At 54.7% G+C, this 15,078-nt stretch overlaps 2 protein-coding genes and 1 pseudogene across 4 annotated transcripts in view; 2 read left to right on the top strand and 1 right to left on the bottom strand.

The window, feature by feature from the left end:
* Nucleotides 1-15,078, bottom strand: part of LOC123931360 — a 16,875-nt pseudogene continuing 1,797 nt past the window's right edge.
* On the top strand, nucleotides 4,326-11,114 carry NR1H2 (nuclear receptor subfamily 1 group H member 2). Of its 3 annotated transcripts, none has more exons than XM_045988281.1 (10): nucleotides 4,326-4,500; nucleotides 4,615-4,748; nucleotides 5,349-5,410; nucleotides 5,493-5,624; nucleotides 5,983-6,273; nucleotides 6,366-6,640; nucleotides 6,975-7,040; nucleotides 7,918-8,017; nucleotides 9,975-10,183; nucleotides 10,557-11,114. In XM_045988281.1, the coding sequence occupies exons 3-10, from the start codon at nucleotides 5,368-5,370 to the stop codon at nucleotides 10,701-10,703; spliced, it is 1,263 nt and encodes a 420-aa protein (XP_045844237.1). In that variant the 5' UTR covers nucleotides 4,326-4,500; nucleotides 4,615-4,748; nucleotides 5,349-5,367; the 3' UTR covers nucleotides 10,704-11,114. The 3 variants fall into 3 exon arrangements, with proteins under 3 accessions (XP_045844237.1, XP_045844236.1, XP_045844235.1); XM_045988280.1 differs by having other exon boundaries at nucleotides 4,329-4,500; nucleotides 5,535-5,624; nucleotides 6,861-7,040; XM_045988279.1 differs by having other exon boundaries at nucleotides 4,332-4,500; nucleotides 6,861-7,040.
* The window catches only part of POLD1 (DNA polymerase delta 1, catalytic subunit), a 22,196-nt gene continuing 19,568 nt past the window's right edge, over nucleotides 12,451-15,078 (top strand). Inside the window, exon 1 of the mRNA XM_045988203.1 lies at nucleotides 12,451-12,554. The gene's annotated coding sequence lies outside the window, so the exon portion shown is untranslated. The remainder of the gene's footprint in view (nucleotides 12,555-15,078) is intronic.

Here is a 15,078-nt window from a genome sequence, read left to right on the forward strand (position 1 = left end):
AGTGGAGGTTGGGAGATTTTCAGTGTTTTGGGGGATAAGTTGGGACAGGAATTCCCCAGCAGCTGAGGGCCTCTCTCCCTCTTGCTCTGGCTGGGGCTCATGGTCCAGGGGGCTCTTACTCCTTGGAAGCCATGTGGACCATAAGGTCCACCACCCAGTTGCTGTAGCCAAATTCATTGTCATACCAGGAAATGAGCTTGACAAAGTGGTCATTGAGAGCAATGCCAGCCCTGGCATCAAAGGTAGAAGAGTGGATGTCACTGTTAAAGTCACAGGAGACAACCTGGTCCTCAGGGTATCCCAGGATGCCCTTGAGGGGGCCCTCTGATGCCTGCTTCACCACCTTCTTGATGTCATCATATTTGACAGCTTTCTCCAGGCGGCAGGTCAGATCCATGACAGACATGTTGGGGGTGGGGACACGGAAGGCCATGCCAGTGAGCTTCCCATTCAGCTCAGGGATGACCTTGTCTACAGCCCTGGCCGCACCAGTGGAAGCAGGGATGATGTCCTGGGCAGCCCCTCGGCTGTCACACCACAGCTTCCCAGACGGGCTGTCCACAGTCTTCTGGGTGGCAGTGATGGCATGGACGGTGGTCATGAGTCCCTCCATGATGCCGAAGTTGTCATGGATGATCTTGGCCAGAGGAGCCAAGCAGTTGGTGGTACAGGAGGCATTGCTGACAGTCTTGAGGGAGTTGTCACACCTCTCATGGTTCACACCCATCACGAACATGGGGGCATCAGCAGAAGGAGCGGAGATGATGACCCTCTTGGCCCCGCCCTTCAAGTGAGCCCCAGCCTTCTCCATGGTGAAGACCCCAGTGGATTCCACAACATACTCAGCACCAGCATCGCCCCATTTGATGCTGGTGGGATCTTGCTCCTGGAAGATGGAGATGGACTTCCCATTGATGACAAGCTTCCCGTTCTCAGCCTTGACTGTGCCGTGGAATTTGCTGTGGGTAGAATCACACTGGAACATGTAGACCATGTAGTTGAGATCAATGAAAGGGTCATCGATGGCGACAATATCCACTTTGCCAGAGTTAAAAGCAGGCCGGGTGACCAGGAGCCCAATATGGCCAAATCCATTCACTCCCGACCTTCACCATCATGTCTCGGGCACGCGGCTGGCACTGCACCTGAAGATGCGGCTGTCTGTGGAATGGGGAAGAGCAGAGAGCCCAATTTAAAATTTATTTATTTATTTAATCGAGAGAGAGCCCAAGAGAGTAGGCATGGGGGAAGAGCAGAGGGAGAGAGACAACTCTCACAATCCCTAAGATCATGACCTGAGCCAAAAGCTTAACGGACTGAGCCACTTAGGCTCCCCTTGAAAAACCAGTCTCTTAATTTGACATAATTTACTATAATCCAACAAGCATTATTTTTTAAGATTTTATTTATTTGACAGAGAGAGCACAGTGAGAGAGGGAGCACAAGAAGAGGGAGTAGGAGGGGCACCTGGGTGGCTCAGTGGGTTAAAGCCTCTGCCTTCGGCTCAGGTCTTGATGCCAGGGTCCTGGGATGGAGCCCCACATCGGGTTCTCTGCTCGGCTCCTCTGCTCGGCAGGGAGCCTGCTTCCCTTCCTCTCTCTCTACCTGCCTCTCTGCCTACTTGTGATCTCTGTATGTCAATTAAATAAATAAATAAATCTTTAAAAAAAAAAAAAAAAGAAGGGGGAGTAGGAGAGGGAGAAGCCTGCTTCCTATGGAGCAAGGAGTCGGATGCGGGGCTAGATCCCAGGACCCTGGGCAGATGCTTAAGGACTGAGCCACCCAGGCAGCCCCCAACAGGCATTTTTAAAAAAAGGTTTATTTATTCATTTTAGACAGAGAGAGAGCTTGGGTAAAGAGGGGGAGGAGCACAAGGAAAGAGAGAGAAGCAGAACTCAGAGCCCCAGATCAAGCAGGGCTCGATCCCACACTCTGAGACTGTGACCTGAGCTGAAAGCAAGAGTCGGACACTTAACCAACGGAGGCACCCAGGCACCCTGGCATTTTGTGTTTTTTAATATTTTTATTTTTAAGTCATCTCTACACCCAAAGTGGGGCTCGAACTCCCAACCCAGAGACCAAGAGTCACATGCTCTTCGGACAGAGTTAGTTAGGCGCCTGCTGGCAAGCATTTGTTAAGCACCTGGCCCAAGGAAGTAGTAAAAAAAATTTTTTTTTTACTTTTAATTTTTAAACTGCACCTTCCCAGTTTCTTGGGCTGAAGTCCTGAAACATCAGGGTCTTTCTAGCCTCCCCTTCATTGCAAAAGAAGAAGAATAAACGCTTCCTCTTAGGAGGCCCCCCACCCAAGATAGCCTTTTTGGGACTCCACACTGTTTAACATAATCCCACCAGAGAATTCAGATTCGACTGGGTAACAGATTACAGGATTTTTCAAGTCACCATTTTACGTAATCTCTCAGCAATCCTGTAAGAGAGGTATTATGGTCCACACTTCACAGAGGGTGGAAACTGAGGAGTGGGGACAGGGGAGGGAATAGCCCTGGTGTGCTGGGCGGGGGTGGGGGTGGGGGATTTGAACCTCGGTGTTGGAAGTTTCAGACACCCTGGCCTCAGGCCAGACTCGGGCTTTCATTCAAATTGCCTATTACTTTTGCTCGTGTTCCATTGGCCAGAATCCAGTCACGTGGTTGCACCGTCTGCGAGAATATGCTGGGAAATGTAGTCCGCTGGGGTCATCCAGGGTAAGGGAACGGTTTTCTGAGCGCTGAGCCAATGTTGGACACATCTGACCTGCAAGGCCTCCTGATCCGACAGCCTTCAGGTACGATCTTGTCTCGCACCCTCCCCCCATCCCCATCTCACTCAGCTGCTTTCAACCTGGCCTTTTTTAAATATTTGACCACAATCTGACCCTGCTTTCTTTTAATATTTGACCACAATTTTGGAAAAATTGTGTTGCACGCGACAGTGCTGCCTGAGCCCTCCTGTGTCAGACTGCTCTCTCGCTTTCAAATGTACAATAATTCTATCTTTTGAAATAAGATCTGGCTGTGTGTCTCTTGTGTATTTATGTTGAGGTGGTTATCACTTTATTACACATTAGCTTCTCTTTATACATCTTTTGTGTTGCAATTGGTGAAGCAAATGGTATTTTATATGGGGACATAGTTCAGCTATATTATCTTCGGGTTTCACTTCAGAATAGTAAAGGCAGGGACGCTAGGGTGGCTCAGTGGGTGAAGCATCCCAGTCTTGGTTTCAGCTTAGGTCTGATGTCAGGGTCATGGGATCCACCCTTGCGCTAGGCTCTAAGCTTAGTGGCCGTGGGCTTGAGTTTCTCTCTCCCTCTGCCCCCCCCCTCTCAAATAAATAATAATAATAATAATATATATAATATATAACATAATATAATAAGTAAATAAATCTTTAAAAGAAGAATAGTAAAGGCAGAATTACACATTGCAAAGTATCGGTGAGGAAAAGAAATAGAATTAGCCACCAAAGAAGTACAAATTAAAACAACAATGAAATGTCACAACAGTGAAATATCACCCACTAGAATGGCTATAGTCTAAAAGATGTAAAAACAAATACTGAGTAGGGGTGCCTGGGTGGCTCAGTCCGTTGAGAGTCTGCCTTCCGCTCAGGTCTTGATCCCGGAGTCCTATGATCGAGTCCCACATCAGGGTCCTTGCTTAGCGGGGAGCTTGCTTCTCTCTCTCCTGCTCTCCCTGCTTGTGTTCTCTTGCGCGCACTCTCTCTCTGTCCAATAAATAAATCAAATCTTAAAAAAAAAATTCCAACTTCTTAAAGGAATGGATATATGTTCCATATAGATCTGATCATCATCAAGGAAAGACTTCAGGACAGTTTCCTTCTACCTAATCAAGTACTGTGAATTTTCTTTAAAAGCTATTATTTTTATCATTTTGGCATGAGAAGGCTATGCTTTTTTTTTAGTACTTTTTATCAACAAGTTATTTTTAAAATACATTTTTCCTGGGTCTAGGTTTGTAATTCAGTTTATTTAAAACCAATAACCAGAGCGCCTCTAAAATCAAGAAACTTGTTAACAACCAAAAAAAGACAAACATGCCTCAAATCAAACGTGTGCAAAAAGGAGCTAAAGGTCGGGAGATTTACGGTGAGTATACCCTTGGCTCGGAGCACAGAGAAGCACAGGGATGAGTTAAAGTCGCCCAGCTTCTGCACCGAAGGTTTGGGACTGGCCACGCCCCCCGGCGGCCCGGCGCCTGATAGAACCGGTCCGGAACTCTTCTGCCAGGCCTCAGTGGAGCTACCCTTGACGGTAAACTTCCGGTGAGCACACAACTTCCGTGCGGGGCAGCAGATTTGGCTAGTCTTAAGCGGGCCGGAAGTCCGTCACTCCTGGCTATCCGCCCCTTTCCTAAAGTGACGCACGGCGGGGTTGCCGGAAGAAGTGGCGAAGTTACTTTTGAGGGGATCCGAGAAGCGGCGGCGTGCCAAAGGATACAGAGAAGGAGGAGGAGAAGTAGAGCAAGGGGACAGAGGCAGGTGCACTAGAGTGTGGGGGAGACGCGGGAGGTTCCCCGGGCCCGGGGCTTCCCGGCGTTCCCTGCGCCGCTCCGCTCAGCCCCCTTTCTCTTCTTCCCCCCCTCCCTTCTGTAGCTCGCGCTGTCTCCGGCTGTTTCCTGGGCAACGGGAGTAGGAGACCCGGCGAGAGGCCGCCCGCAAGACCCCCGCGCGCAGCCATGAGCCCCGCCCCCCACTGGTGTTCGGAGAGGGGCGGGATCTGGAGCGAGGTGTGGGGGCGGAGCGTGATGGGAGGAGGTGGAGGCGGGGCATAATGGGAGATGGGGCGGGACCTGGAAGGAGGGGTACCGGCGGGGCGGGGCAAAGGGGGGGTGGGCGGAGCATTATGGGTAGAGTGAGGGTGGGACCTGGAAGGGGTGGACGGGACCTAGGAGGAAAAGATGGGGGCGGAGCATGGGGAGCAAGTGGGGTCAGAGTGAAGTTGGGGGTGCTTCTTCCGCAGAGGTGGGGAGTAAGAGTAGGTAAGATAAAACTTGGTGGGGTGGAGGAAGTGAGGGTGGAGCACGATTGAGGCCGTACCTGGAAAGAGGGAGTGGGCGGGATCTGGGATGGGTGGGGCCTAGGGGAGGGGCGGAGTCTAGTAAGAGCCCGTCTTGAGAACCGGCAGAGACCTGGACCAGTAGGGGGTGGGCTCTGTCAGAACCGGAGAGGCTTTATAGGCTGGCAGGGATTAGGGGTGGGGTCTGCATGCAGTAAGGGAGGAGTCTGGAAGGATGGGAATAAAGAAGTGCCCCATCAAGATGGGGGTGACTGTCCTCACCTGACCCTCCCTGGCCCCACAAGGCTCTCAGTCCTCCTGTTATCTGCAGGTTGCTCCGTGACTCCACCATGTCCACTCCCACCACCAGTTCCCTGGACACTCCCTTGCCTGGTGAGTGACCTCTTTCCAAGCCCAGTCCCCCACTCCCATTGCACACTAGTCAGGAGAAACTCACCGTGCTTCCCTCTCCCAGGAAATGGCCCACCTCAACCCAGCGCCCCCTCTTCTTCACCAGCTATAAAGGAGGAGGGTCCTGAACTGTGGCCTGCGGGTCCAGATCCTGATGTTCCAGGCAGTGATTGGGCCCGCTCAGCCTGCAGCGTGGGTGAGATGGGGCTCCGGGGCAGGGGTTGGGAGTTGATGGGGGATTCGGGAAGGGATCTTAGAAGGGAGAAAGATCAGAAATGAGGATGGGAGGCTCCCAATTTCTAACTGATTTTTTTCTTCCATACCTATTTGCCACTTTTTTTTGTCTTGTGAGTGTGGTTTTTTCCTACTTGATACCTCTTATTGTCGTTTGTACTTTGGGGTTCACTGACACACACTCTTTTTCTTCTGAATTGCCGTCTCCCTGGATCACTCTCTGTGCTCTGGCTCTTTGTTTCTTCTCTCTTGTGGGGATGATTCTGGCTGCTGTTTCCTTGTGGCTCTGTCTCTCATGGGTTCTATCCACCTCACCCCAGTCGTTCCAGACCCTGCAGAAGAACCAGAGCGCAAGCGAAAGAAGGGCCCGGCTCCGAAGATGCTGGGCCATGAGCTGTGCCGCGTGTGTGGGGACAAAGCCTCCGGCTTCCACTACAACGTGCTCAGCTGCGAAGGCTGCAAGGGCTTCTTCCGACGTAGTGTGGTCCGAGGCGGGGCCCGGCGCTACGCCTGCCGGGGCGGCGGGACTTGCCAGATGGATGCCTTCATGCGACGCAAGTGCCAGCAGTGCCGGCTGCGCAAATGCAAGGAGGCTGGGATGAGGGAGCAGTGTGAGTGTCGGGGCAGGGGAGCGGGCCCTCTGGCCCTTCTGGCCCCTGCCCAGCCCTGGGGGCCTCCACTGAGGCCTGTGTCTCCTGAATAGGCGTCCTCTCAGAAGAACAGATCCGGAAGAAGAAGATTCGGAAGCAGCAGCAGCAGCAGCAGCAGCAGCAGCAGTCCCCTGTAGGGCCGGCGGGTGGCAGCAGCTCAACCTCTGGGCCTGGGGCCTCCCCTGGAGGGTCTGACGGAGGTGGCCAGGGCTCCGGGGAAGGCGAGGGTGTTCAGTTGACTGCTGCTCAGGAACTCATGATCCAGCAGCTGGTGGCTGCTCAACTGCAGTGTAACAAACGCTCCTTCTCTGACCAGCCCAAAGTCACGGTACTGCCCGCCCCACCCCCTGCAGCCTTGAGGGGTGATGAGCCCGGTGGGGTAAAGCCAGCAGGGCTGAGGCCCAGCGCATGGGGAGGGATCAAGGCTCCAGAGGGCAGGGCCTTGGAGAAGAGGGTCCCCTAGGGCGCAATCTTTGCTTCAAGGTGTCCCCACGGGCTTGGGCTTAAGGGAGGAGGCCTGATAGTGACCCTGGCCCCTGTGTCCCCAGCCCTGGCCCCTGGGTGCAGACCCCCAGTCCCGCGATGCCCGCCAGCAGCGTTTCGCCCACTTCACGGAGTTAGCCATCATCTCAGTCCAGGAGATTGTGGATTTCGCCAAACAGGTGCCTGGCTTCCTGCAACTGGGCCGTGAGGACCAGATCGCTCTCCTGAAGGCATCTACCATTGAGGTAATGGGCGGCCTGCCCATCCTCTACAAGGCCCTTTCTTCCTGCCCACAAGGAACCCCAGGACGGCTGTTGGGAGAAAGGGAGCACAATGATGAGCCAGATTCCTCTAGTTGTTACCCTTGTGGGAAGGATACAAATATGCAAAAATACTAAACAGATCATCAGAGCCTCCCAGGAACCAAGGAGAAAAAGGAAACGGGCTGAGGCTAAGAAAAATTGAGGATTAGGCTAGAACTCTGCACTTTAGAATGTGGTCCTGGGAAGGTTATTCTGGAAAGTTGACTTTTTTTTTTTTTTAATTTTATTTATTTATTTGACAGAGAGAGATCACAAGTAGGCAGAGAGGCTGCCAGAGAGAAAGGGGAAGCAGGCTCCCTGCTGAGCAGAGAGCCCAATGCGGGGCTCGATCCCAGGATCCTGAGATCATGATCCTGGGATCATGACCTGAGCTGAAGGCAGAGGCTTAATCCATTGAGCCACCCAGGCGCCCCAGAGTTCACATTTAAACTAAAACAATTGTAACAAATATGGTTTGAGTTCGTAGCATAGACCAGGCTCCATTCCAAGTGATGGGTATGTGGCAATGAACAAAACAGGCCGTGCCCGTCCTCGTGCCTCGTAACCACCTGGGGAGGGTATCCTAAGTAGAGGAAGGGTGCCATGGTCACTAAACCTGGTGGGAGAGAGCCTGAGTGGCTGACACGCTGACTGCAGTGGCTGGAGTGGCTGAAGGGACAGACAGAGAGAGAGGGGCGAAGGATGATTCTGGCAAGAGTAGGTCCCCCCACAGGCCAAGAGAGCAGAGACCAGTAACTAAAGGGTCATAGGGACTCCAGGAGCCCCTTCCCCTGCCTACTCCTCTCCCTGTTGCCCCTAGATCATGCTGCTAGAGACGGCCAGACGCTACAACCATGAGACGGAGTGCATCACTTTTCTGAAGGACTTCACCTATAGCAAGGATGACTTTCACCGTGCAGGTACGACAGAGAGCGGGATGGGAGAGTGCAGGGCTGGTGCCCCTGCTGGACCCCTGTTGGACCTCTACTGGTAGGAGATCTCAGGCCACCTCATTCTTGTCTGAGCCTCCATTTCTTTATTTCCAAAGCTTGGTGAGCCAACCTCACTTTGAGATAAGGGTATATGTTCTGAGTGTCATGTCTGCGCACTGGGATGCCATGTGAATGAGGCAGAGGGGTCTGCTGTCACATAGGGCATTTCAGTAGGAATTAAGAGAAGACACTCCCTCCTCCCAAAACCTGGTGTCACTGCAGGGGGGCTGGAGCTCAGTCCATTGTGAAGTATGCAACCTACCCAACTGTACAGGGCAGTCTTGGTCTCTTGGCAGAGAGCACTTCTCTGGGGATGACTTAGGCAGTGGGCTTCTGGAGGAAGTGCAGTTGAACTGAGACATGAGGGGTGAGATACATCGCTTAGGAAAAGGGAGTTGGGGAGTAGCATTGCCCACCAGGGAACCCCACATACAAGAAAGCTGTGTTTCTTCAGTCTCAGCTTTGTAAGTCCAGCTCTCTCCCATTGTTTCTTCCTGGGGCACTTGTCTGTACTCCCACACTGTGTTCCTAACCCCATCTTCTTCCCTTCCTCTAAGCCCTGGCCGTCTCGGAGTATGAGTTTGACAGGGGAGCACTGGGCGGGGAGAATGTTTCTGGCAGGGGGCTGAGCATGTACAAGGGCTCTGAGGTGAGGGAAGAGCTGGAACTACAGGGAGGCCAAGGCATCTGGAGCACAGGGAGATGGGGCTGGAGAGAAAGTTGGGGTCCTGCCACTTCTCTCCATGCTCTGCCACTGTCCAATGTGTCTCCTGGAACATTCCCGGGTCCCCTCACTGGGTTGTCCCGAATATGTCTGTTCACACAGTGGTCAGAAAGGTCCTGTTCATACCAAGTCAGCTCATGTCTGTTCTCTGCTCAGTACCCTGCATGGCTCCTGTCTCGCTGGGAGACAAGCCAGAGTCCTTGCTATGGTCCACAGGCCCTGCAGGGGCCTCTCCATGCTCATCTCCCATTGCTCACCCTCCTGCCGCCACACTGGCTTCCTCCCTCTTGTTTGCACCCACCAGCTGTGCTCCTGCTTCGGGGCATCTGTAGCTTCTGATCCCTTGGCCAGCATGGGTGACCAGCTCATCCTGGCTTGCGTGGGAGCTTTGTAGTTTCAACGTCGAAAGTCTCGAGGCCCAGAAGGCTGCCCAGTCCTGGGCAGAGCAGACAGGTGGCATCGCCTGGGACACACTCACATCCTCATGACTCGTCGCTTTCCTTCCCGGTTTGTCGCTCAAAGGTCCCTCTATAGTAAGGCCTTCCTACAGTGTCACCATGCAGTGGCCACCTTGTCTACGATGTTGATTTGGTTCTTGATGCCCCCATTACCCTTCTGTGCGTTAACCTTGGTCCACCAGCACCCATCCCTCTGACAGGCTGGATGGTGACAGTTTGCTTACATAAATGCTTGTCGTCTGTCCCCACAACCCCCACGTGCAAGTACCACAGGAGGGGAGGCTTTGTCTTGGAAATAGCTCTACCCTGGGACCTGGCACGTAGTGGTGCTTGATGAAGTTTGATGACTGAATGAATGGAATGAGCTTAGGCTTTACTCTAAGCCATGGGAGCCACCGTAGGCTAATGTGGTGTGACTTAGGTTTAAAAATCTAGGTACAGGAAAGATAGGATGGGGTAGTAGGAAATACTGAGTAAATGTTCACTCTTCTTACTTGTTCATTCATTCAGGCACGGTTAGGGCACACTTAACCAGGTGCCGGGCGCTCATCTGGGCAGCAGGGACCCAAGTGAACAGACGTGACCAGAACACTAGAATTACTGCTGTTTGCCTCGCTTTGCTGACTGAGCAGTGTTAGGGCCTGGGCATGGGGCCAGTTTGGGCCTGGGGGAGCTTATTGGGCCAGGCCTCCTGCCCCCACAGGCCTGCAGGTGGAGTTCATCAACCCCATCTTCGAGTTCTCACGGGCCATGCGGCGGCTGGGCCTGGATGACGCCGAGTACGCCCTCCTCATCGCCATCAACATCTTCTCTGCTGATCGGCCCAACGTACAGGAGCCGAGCCGCGTCGAGGCCCTGCAGCAGCCCTACGTGGAGGCACTGCTCTCCTACACGCGCATCAAGAGGCCACAGGTATGCAGCTCCCAGAGCTCCCCATAGCCCAGCCCCTCCCAAGGCCCTGGGTGGGGTGTGGGGGGGCAGGAAGTCCACACCCATGTGGAGTCAGCCTGGGGCTAAGGTCTTGCTTCCTCTTCTGAGCTCTGGCTCCCCTGGCAGCCCTCTGAGCTCCAGCTGATGTCCTCTCCGCAGAGTCTGTCCTCAGGCCTCCATCCCTGGCCCAAGGAACCAGGCCCGGTGCAGGCATAGGGTTGGGGGGGGTGGTCCCCGCACTGCTGTCCTGGCTCACCCCAGGGAGGGAGGTCCTCTTGGTGGTCCAGGCGGGCTGACCAGAGCCTTGCAGGGCAGGAGCCTGGCCAGCGCCCACCTTCCTCTTGTCCCCCTGCAGGACCAGCTGCGCTTCCCACGGATGCTGATGAAGCTCGTGAGCCTGCGCACTCTGAGTTCTGTGCACTCGGAGCAGGTCTTTGCCCTGCGGCTCCAAGACAAGAAGCTGCCGCCTCTGCTGTCTGAGATCTGGGACGTCCATGAGTGAGGGGCTCAGCCTCCCGCCCCACAGCCCTGTACCTTCCAACGAATGGACATTGTCACCCCTTCCTCCTCCTGGAGTGGGAAGGGGCCAGGCCTGGGGGTCCACCTTATGACCTAGAGCATAAGCCCTGGCCCCACCAGCCCTCAGCCCTCATGTGAGCCCCAGTGAGGCTCCAGGCGGCTCCCTCCCTGCCCACTGAGTCTTCCTGGGAGGGCTGGATTGGTCATAGATCCCAACCTCTGACTCTCCTAGCACTACCAGCTGCCCTCCCCACCCAGCTTACACCTCAAGCTCACTGCGCAATGCACCTTGAACAGAGGGATTGGGGGGTCTGTGGCTCTCCCCTACCTGCTGAGAAACCACAGCCCCCCCCCCCGTTCCATTTATTTAATAAAAACTAAAAAAAGACAAAAACAGAAAAATAAAGTATGAATAGAAATCTGCCCTGAGCCAGAGTGAGTTCAGGATATATACTGGGGATGGGCTGTTAGGGTCTTCATTGACTCCAGCCCCCTGAACCTTGTGCTGCTCGCTAGGCTGATGGAAGGTTCAGGATGATGTGACTGGGCTCTGCAGGGGGGGTTGGTTCCAGGAGAGGCTGACAGCCTTGGTATCCTCTCCCTGTACAAGGTGAGTTGGAGCCCATTGAAGGACAAAGGAATTTTCAGTGGCTGAAGAGACCCAGGCTTTCACTAGGCAAAAAAAATATTTGCTGAAGCCACTTGCGGGCGAGGCGCTGTGCTGTGCTGGCCCCTGTGGGGTTGCAGGTGTTATTCATCCAACAAATATATATGGGGCACTTATTATGTGGCAAACACAATTTTAGGCACTGGACACATGGGAGAACAAGCTAAAATCCTCGGAGGTGGCTACCAGTCAGGGCTGGCAGTGGGGGCACGGAGGGGGCCAGCTAGAGTGTAAGAGAGGAGGGGCTTTAATGGGGGCAGCGTGTGGCGTGTGGGGACCTAGAGGTAGAAGGCAGGCAAGTCCGCACACGGGATATTAGGGCCCAGCGGGGACATAAACCAAGACGTGGGGGCTTGGCCCCCAAATTAAGGGAAGGGACATGATGAGTCTGGAAAGGGAGAGGCTCTGGTGAGTTCAGTCCGGTCAGGCTGTGGTAGTCTCTTAGTTCCTCCTTCCCCTAGGCCAGACCCTGATCGGTCCCCGCAGTGAGCTGGGCGGACAGTCCTGGCTAAGGTTGGAGGGATGGGCTGGGTACTGAAAGGGGTGTTTTCTGGAGCGGGGGAAGGTGACGGGGGAAGTGACTACTTAGAAGCAGTTGTCCCTTTCCAAGCAGTGTGCCTGGCGGCCCCAGGTGGCAGATAAGGAAACAGGCCGTGAGACAGGAGGCTTGACCAGACTTCCCCTCCACAGGGAGGGCAGACGTCAGGTGGCCAGCAGAACGGCAACCAGGAAGTCCTCCCGACTTAGCCTCCGACAGAAAGCAAACCCGCTGGCAGAGGAGGCGCGCGGCGCTCGGCGGGCGGGAAGGCGGGGCCAGGAGGACAGGGGACGGGCCGCGCATTTGCGTGTGCAGACTGCAGAGACCCTCGAAGGTTCCTTAAGGAGGGGGCGTGGCTTGGGAGCAGTCACACCCCTCCCCAGGCGGGGCGGGGTTTGGCAAGAATTTATGGAAAACCGGAGGAGGCCCCATCCCAAATTGGAAAGACGGGGCGTGGCCTAGCGCCAGTCGAACGGAGGGGCGTGGCCCGAGCCCTATGGGGCGTGGTCTCGCCCTACTTGGGCGGAGGGGCGTGGCCCAGCCCAGCGCGCGGCATCTCTGAGCCTGCGCGCGCTGGAGTCAGGGGTCACGGCGGCGTAGGCTGTGGCGGGAAAAGCTGTTTGAAGCGGGTGAGTAAGGGGAGTAGGGAGATTGCAGGGATTCGGCTGACAAGGAAGTGGGGTGGAGGAGCTGGGCATGGAAGCCTTAGAAAGGGTTACGAGGGTCATGGAAGCGGGAGGGATCCCTTTGGCTCGGGGGCGCGCGGTACAAGGGCAAGGGCCGGTGGTCGTGGGAGCGTGCGCGGGGGCGCGCAGGAAGATGAAGGGGTCTGGGGGGCCCCTCGGCGTGCAGTGGGCGCTTGTGCTGGGTGCCTGGCCCCCGGGGCGAACTGGGAAATGCACTCTGGAGGGTCTTTGGGTTGACGGGACCCCGGACGCATTGGAGGACTGAATGGGTGCACGTGGGGGCATGGTGTCATCCTTTATTCACTAAATATTGAGTACCCTGTGTCGGGCACTGTTCTAGAAGCAAAGACTACAGCCCGAACAAGTCAGAGAAAGTCCTTGCTCAGGGAAAAGACAGACAGTAGACAAGTGATAAGTAATAATGATAAAGCAGTGCTTTCGGGGTTTGATATATTATACGAAGTGAAATAAAACAGGGTAGCCAGCCTCTTTAGCTGGGGTGATTTCAAAAATCGCTCCTCTGCGGAAGTGACATTTGACAGAAGAGTCAGTCATGTGAAGAAAGCCCTGGACAGAGGGACCATCAAATGCAAAGGCCCTGAGGCAGGAAGAAGTTTTGTGTGTTTGTAGCCAGAGCCAAGAAAAACAGGTGAGGTTGGAAGACATACTGGGGAGCCCGATCCTTGTAGAGGGCCGTGTGGGGTTTGGCTTTTATTCTAGCTCCCCCAGCGAGCCATGGGGGCTTTCGAGCATCAGAGCAACAGGACCTGCCCTGCGTTTTGAAAAAATCAGGCTGCTGAGTGAAGATGGGACTGTAGTGGGAACAGAAGTGGGAGGAGGAAGGCCGGTTAGGAGGCAAGAGGGCATAGCATGTGGCTCAGACTGCAGTGCCGTCTGTCAGTCTCAGCTTGTCTTTGGGGTTTGAGCCACAGGGTGTGAGGAAGAAGAGCTTAGATGGCTGGGGTATGTGGTTTGAGCAATAGGTTGGATGGAGAAGGCTGAGGAGGAGCAGGTTTGGGGCGCCACTCTGAGGTGGCAGTGAGTGGGCAGAGTGATGTTAGTTTCTCAGCTTTATAGCCCCGCCTGTATGTGTCGGGAACCTATGGTTCCCTGTCACTGTGGTTAACTGTCTCTCCCCCTCCTTGCTGCATGTCACCACCCAAGCCTCCTGTACCCTGGAGAAGGTGCCTTACTGGATGATGGCTTTTGCGATGCTGTTCCCTTCTCCTGCGGTGCCCTTTCTTCTCTTCAGGCCTTCTTTCAGTCAGCTGAGCTTACGTCAGGCCCTTTGCTGGGCACTGGGGAACCAATGATAATTCAGTTGGGATGGTGGAGGATAGGAGATCTCAGTCTAGAGTGCCCTGAACCGATACGAGGCAGCGCTAGCCTTGGGGAGGCGAGAGAAGCAGCAGGGGCTCAGGAAAGACTTGCAGTGGTGGTGGTCCTCAAGAGGAGTCTAAACTGACACAGCTTTAAGTGGCCCGTGTTCCAGGCTCTGTGCTGAGTCATGCTGGGACCCCGACTTGAGCGAGACCCTGACCCCTGTTTTTGAGGTGCTCATAGTCTGAAGCAGTTCCAGGTGCAGTGGGTGCCTCGAGGGACCAATGAGTGGCCTGGAAGAGTTGAACTGGAGTGGAGTCTCTGTGGAGGCCGAGGAGTAAAGTGGCTGGAAAAGGGGGCGATCTCATCCAGCAAACACATCCCAAAGTCAGGCCCTGTGCTGGGCACGTGGCTCATGTTCCAGCACGGGGAGACAGACAAAAAGCAATGCACAAAAGAAAACTGCAGAGGATCTTATGAGAGACCAGGCTGGGAGCCATGCAGGCGCTGGGAAGTGGTGAGACTCAGGTCTCGTAGAGCCTATGAGATTTGTAGGTGGAACAAACATGTGGTCTGAGGGGACAGGAGAAGCTGGAGTGACACAATGTTGTTGGCCTGATGGGAGCTGCCCTTTGCTGAACTGGGGGAGACTGTGGGGAGTTTGTCGGGAGCAGGTTTGCAGGGAGATGAGGGGCCTGGCTTTGGAGTGTGGGATGCAGAAACAGACATCCTCATGGTGCGCACCTGCCTCTGTCAGGCAGGAACCCTGGGGAGAGGTCTGCCCCAGAATCTGGACGGGAAGCCCGGTGAGCACAGAGGTGGCAGTGAAGGCCACGGGATTGGGAGAGATGGGACGAGAAGACCAAAGGAGGGAGCGTTGCAGAAACTAACATCTTAGCCAGGGCCCACTTGGCGTTGTTGTCCGTTTGCCAGTGAAGGTCCAGAAAAGGAGAGATCACCATGTTTCCCCAGCTCCTGTCCTGTGCCTGGGCAGCTGAGAGGCACACATAGGGGTTTTTTTCCTTCTCCCACTATACCCTCCAGGTCTCTCCCTGCAGGTCGGAACTCTGTGTGTCTCTGTGACCTCCAGGCTTTTTCCTTCCTGTGAGATGAGCCACCTGCAGAAACAGTTTGCATTCAAAAGTCA

This window comes from Meles meles, chromosome 19, assembly GCF_922984935.1.
Source record: "Meles meles chromosome 19, mMelMel3.1 paternal haplotype, whole genome shotgun sequence".
NCBI lineage: Eukaryota > Metazoa > Chordata > Mammalia > Carnivora > Mustelidae > Meles > Meles meles.

What these genes read in the sequence shown, in the direction of transcription:
- NR1H2 (XM_045988279.1), top strand. Translation starts at nt 5,368, where the DNA reads ATGTCCACTCCCACCACCAGTTCCCTGGACACTCCCTTGCCTG. An exon ending in CCGCTCAGCCTGCAGCGTGG is followed by an intron (nt 5,625 to 5,982) that starts GTGAGATGGGGC and finishes ACCTCACCCCAG; the next exon opens with TCGTTCCAGACCCTGCAGAA. An exon ending in TGAAGGCATCTACCATTGAG is followed by an intron (nt 7,041 to 7,917) that starts GTAATGGGCGGC and finishes TGTTGCCCCTAG; the next exon opens with ATCATGCTGCTAGAGACGGC.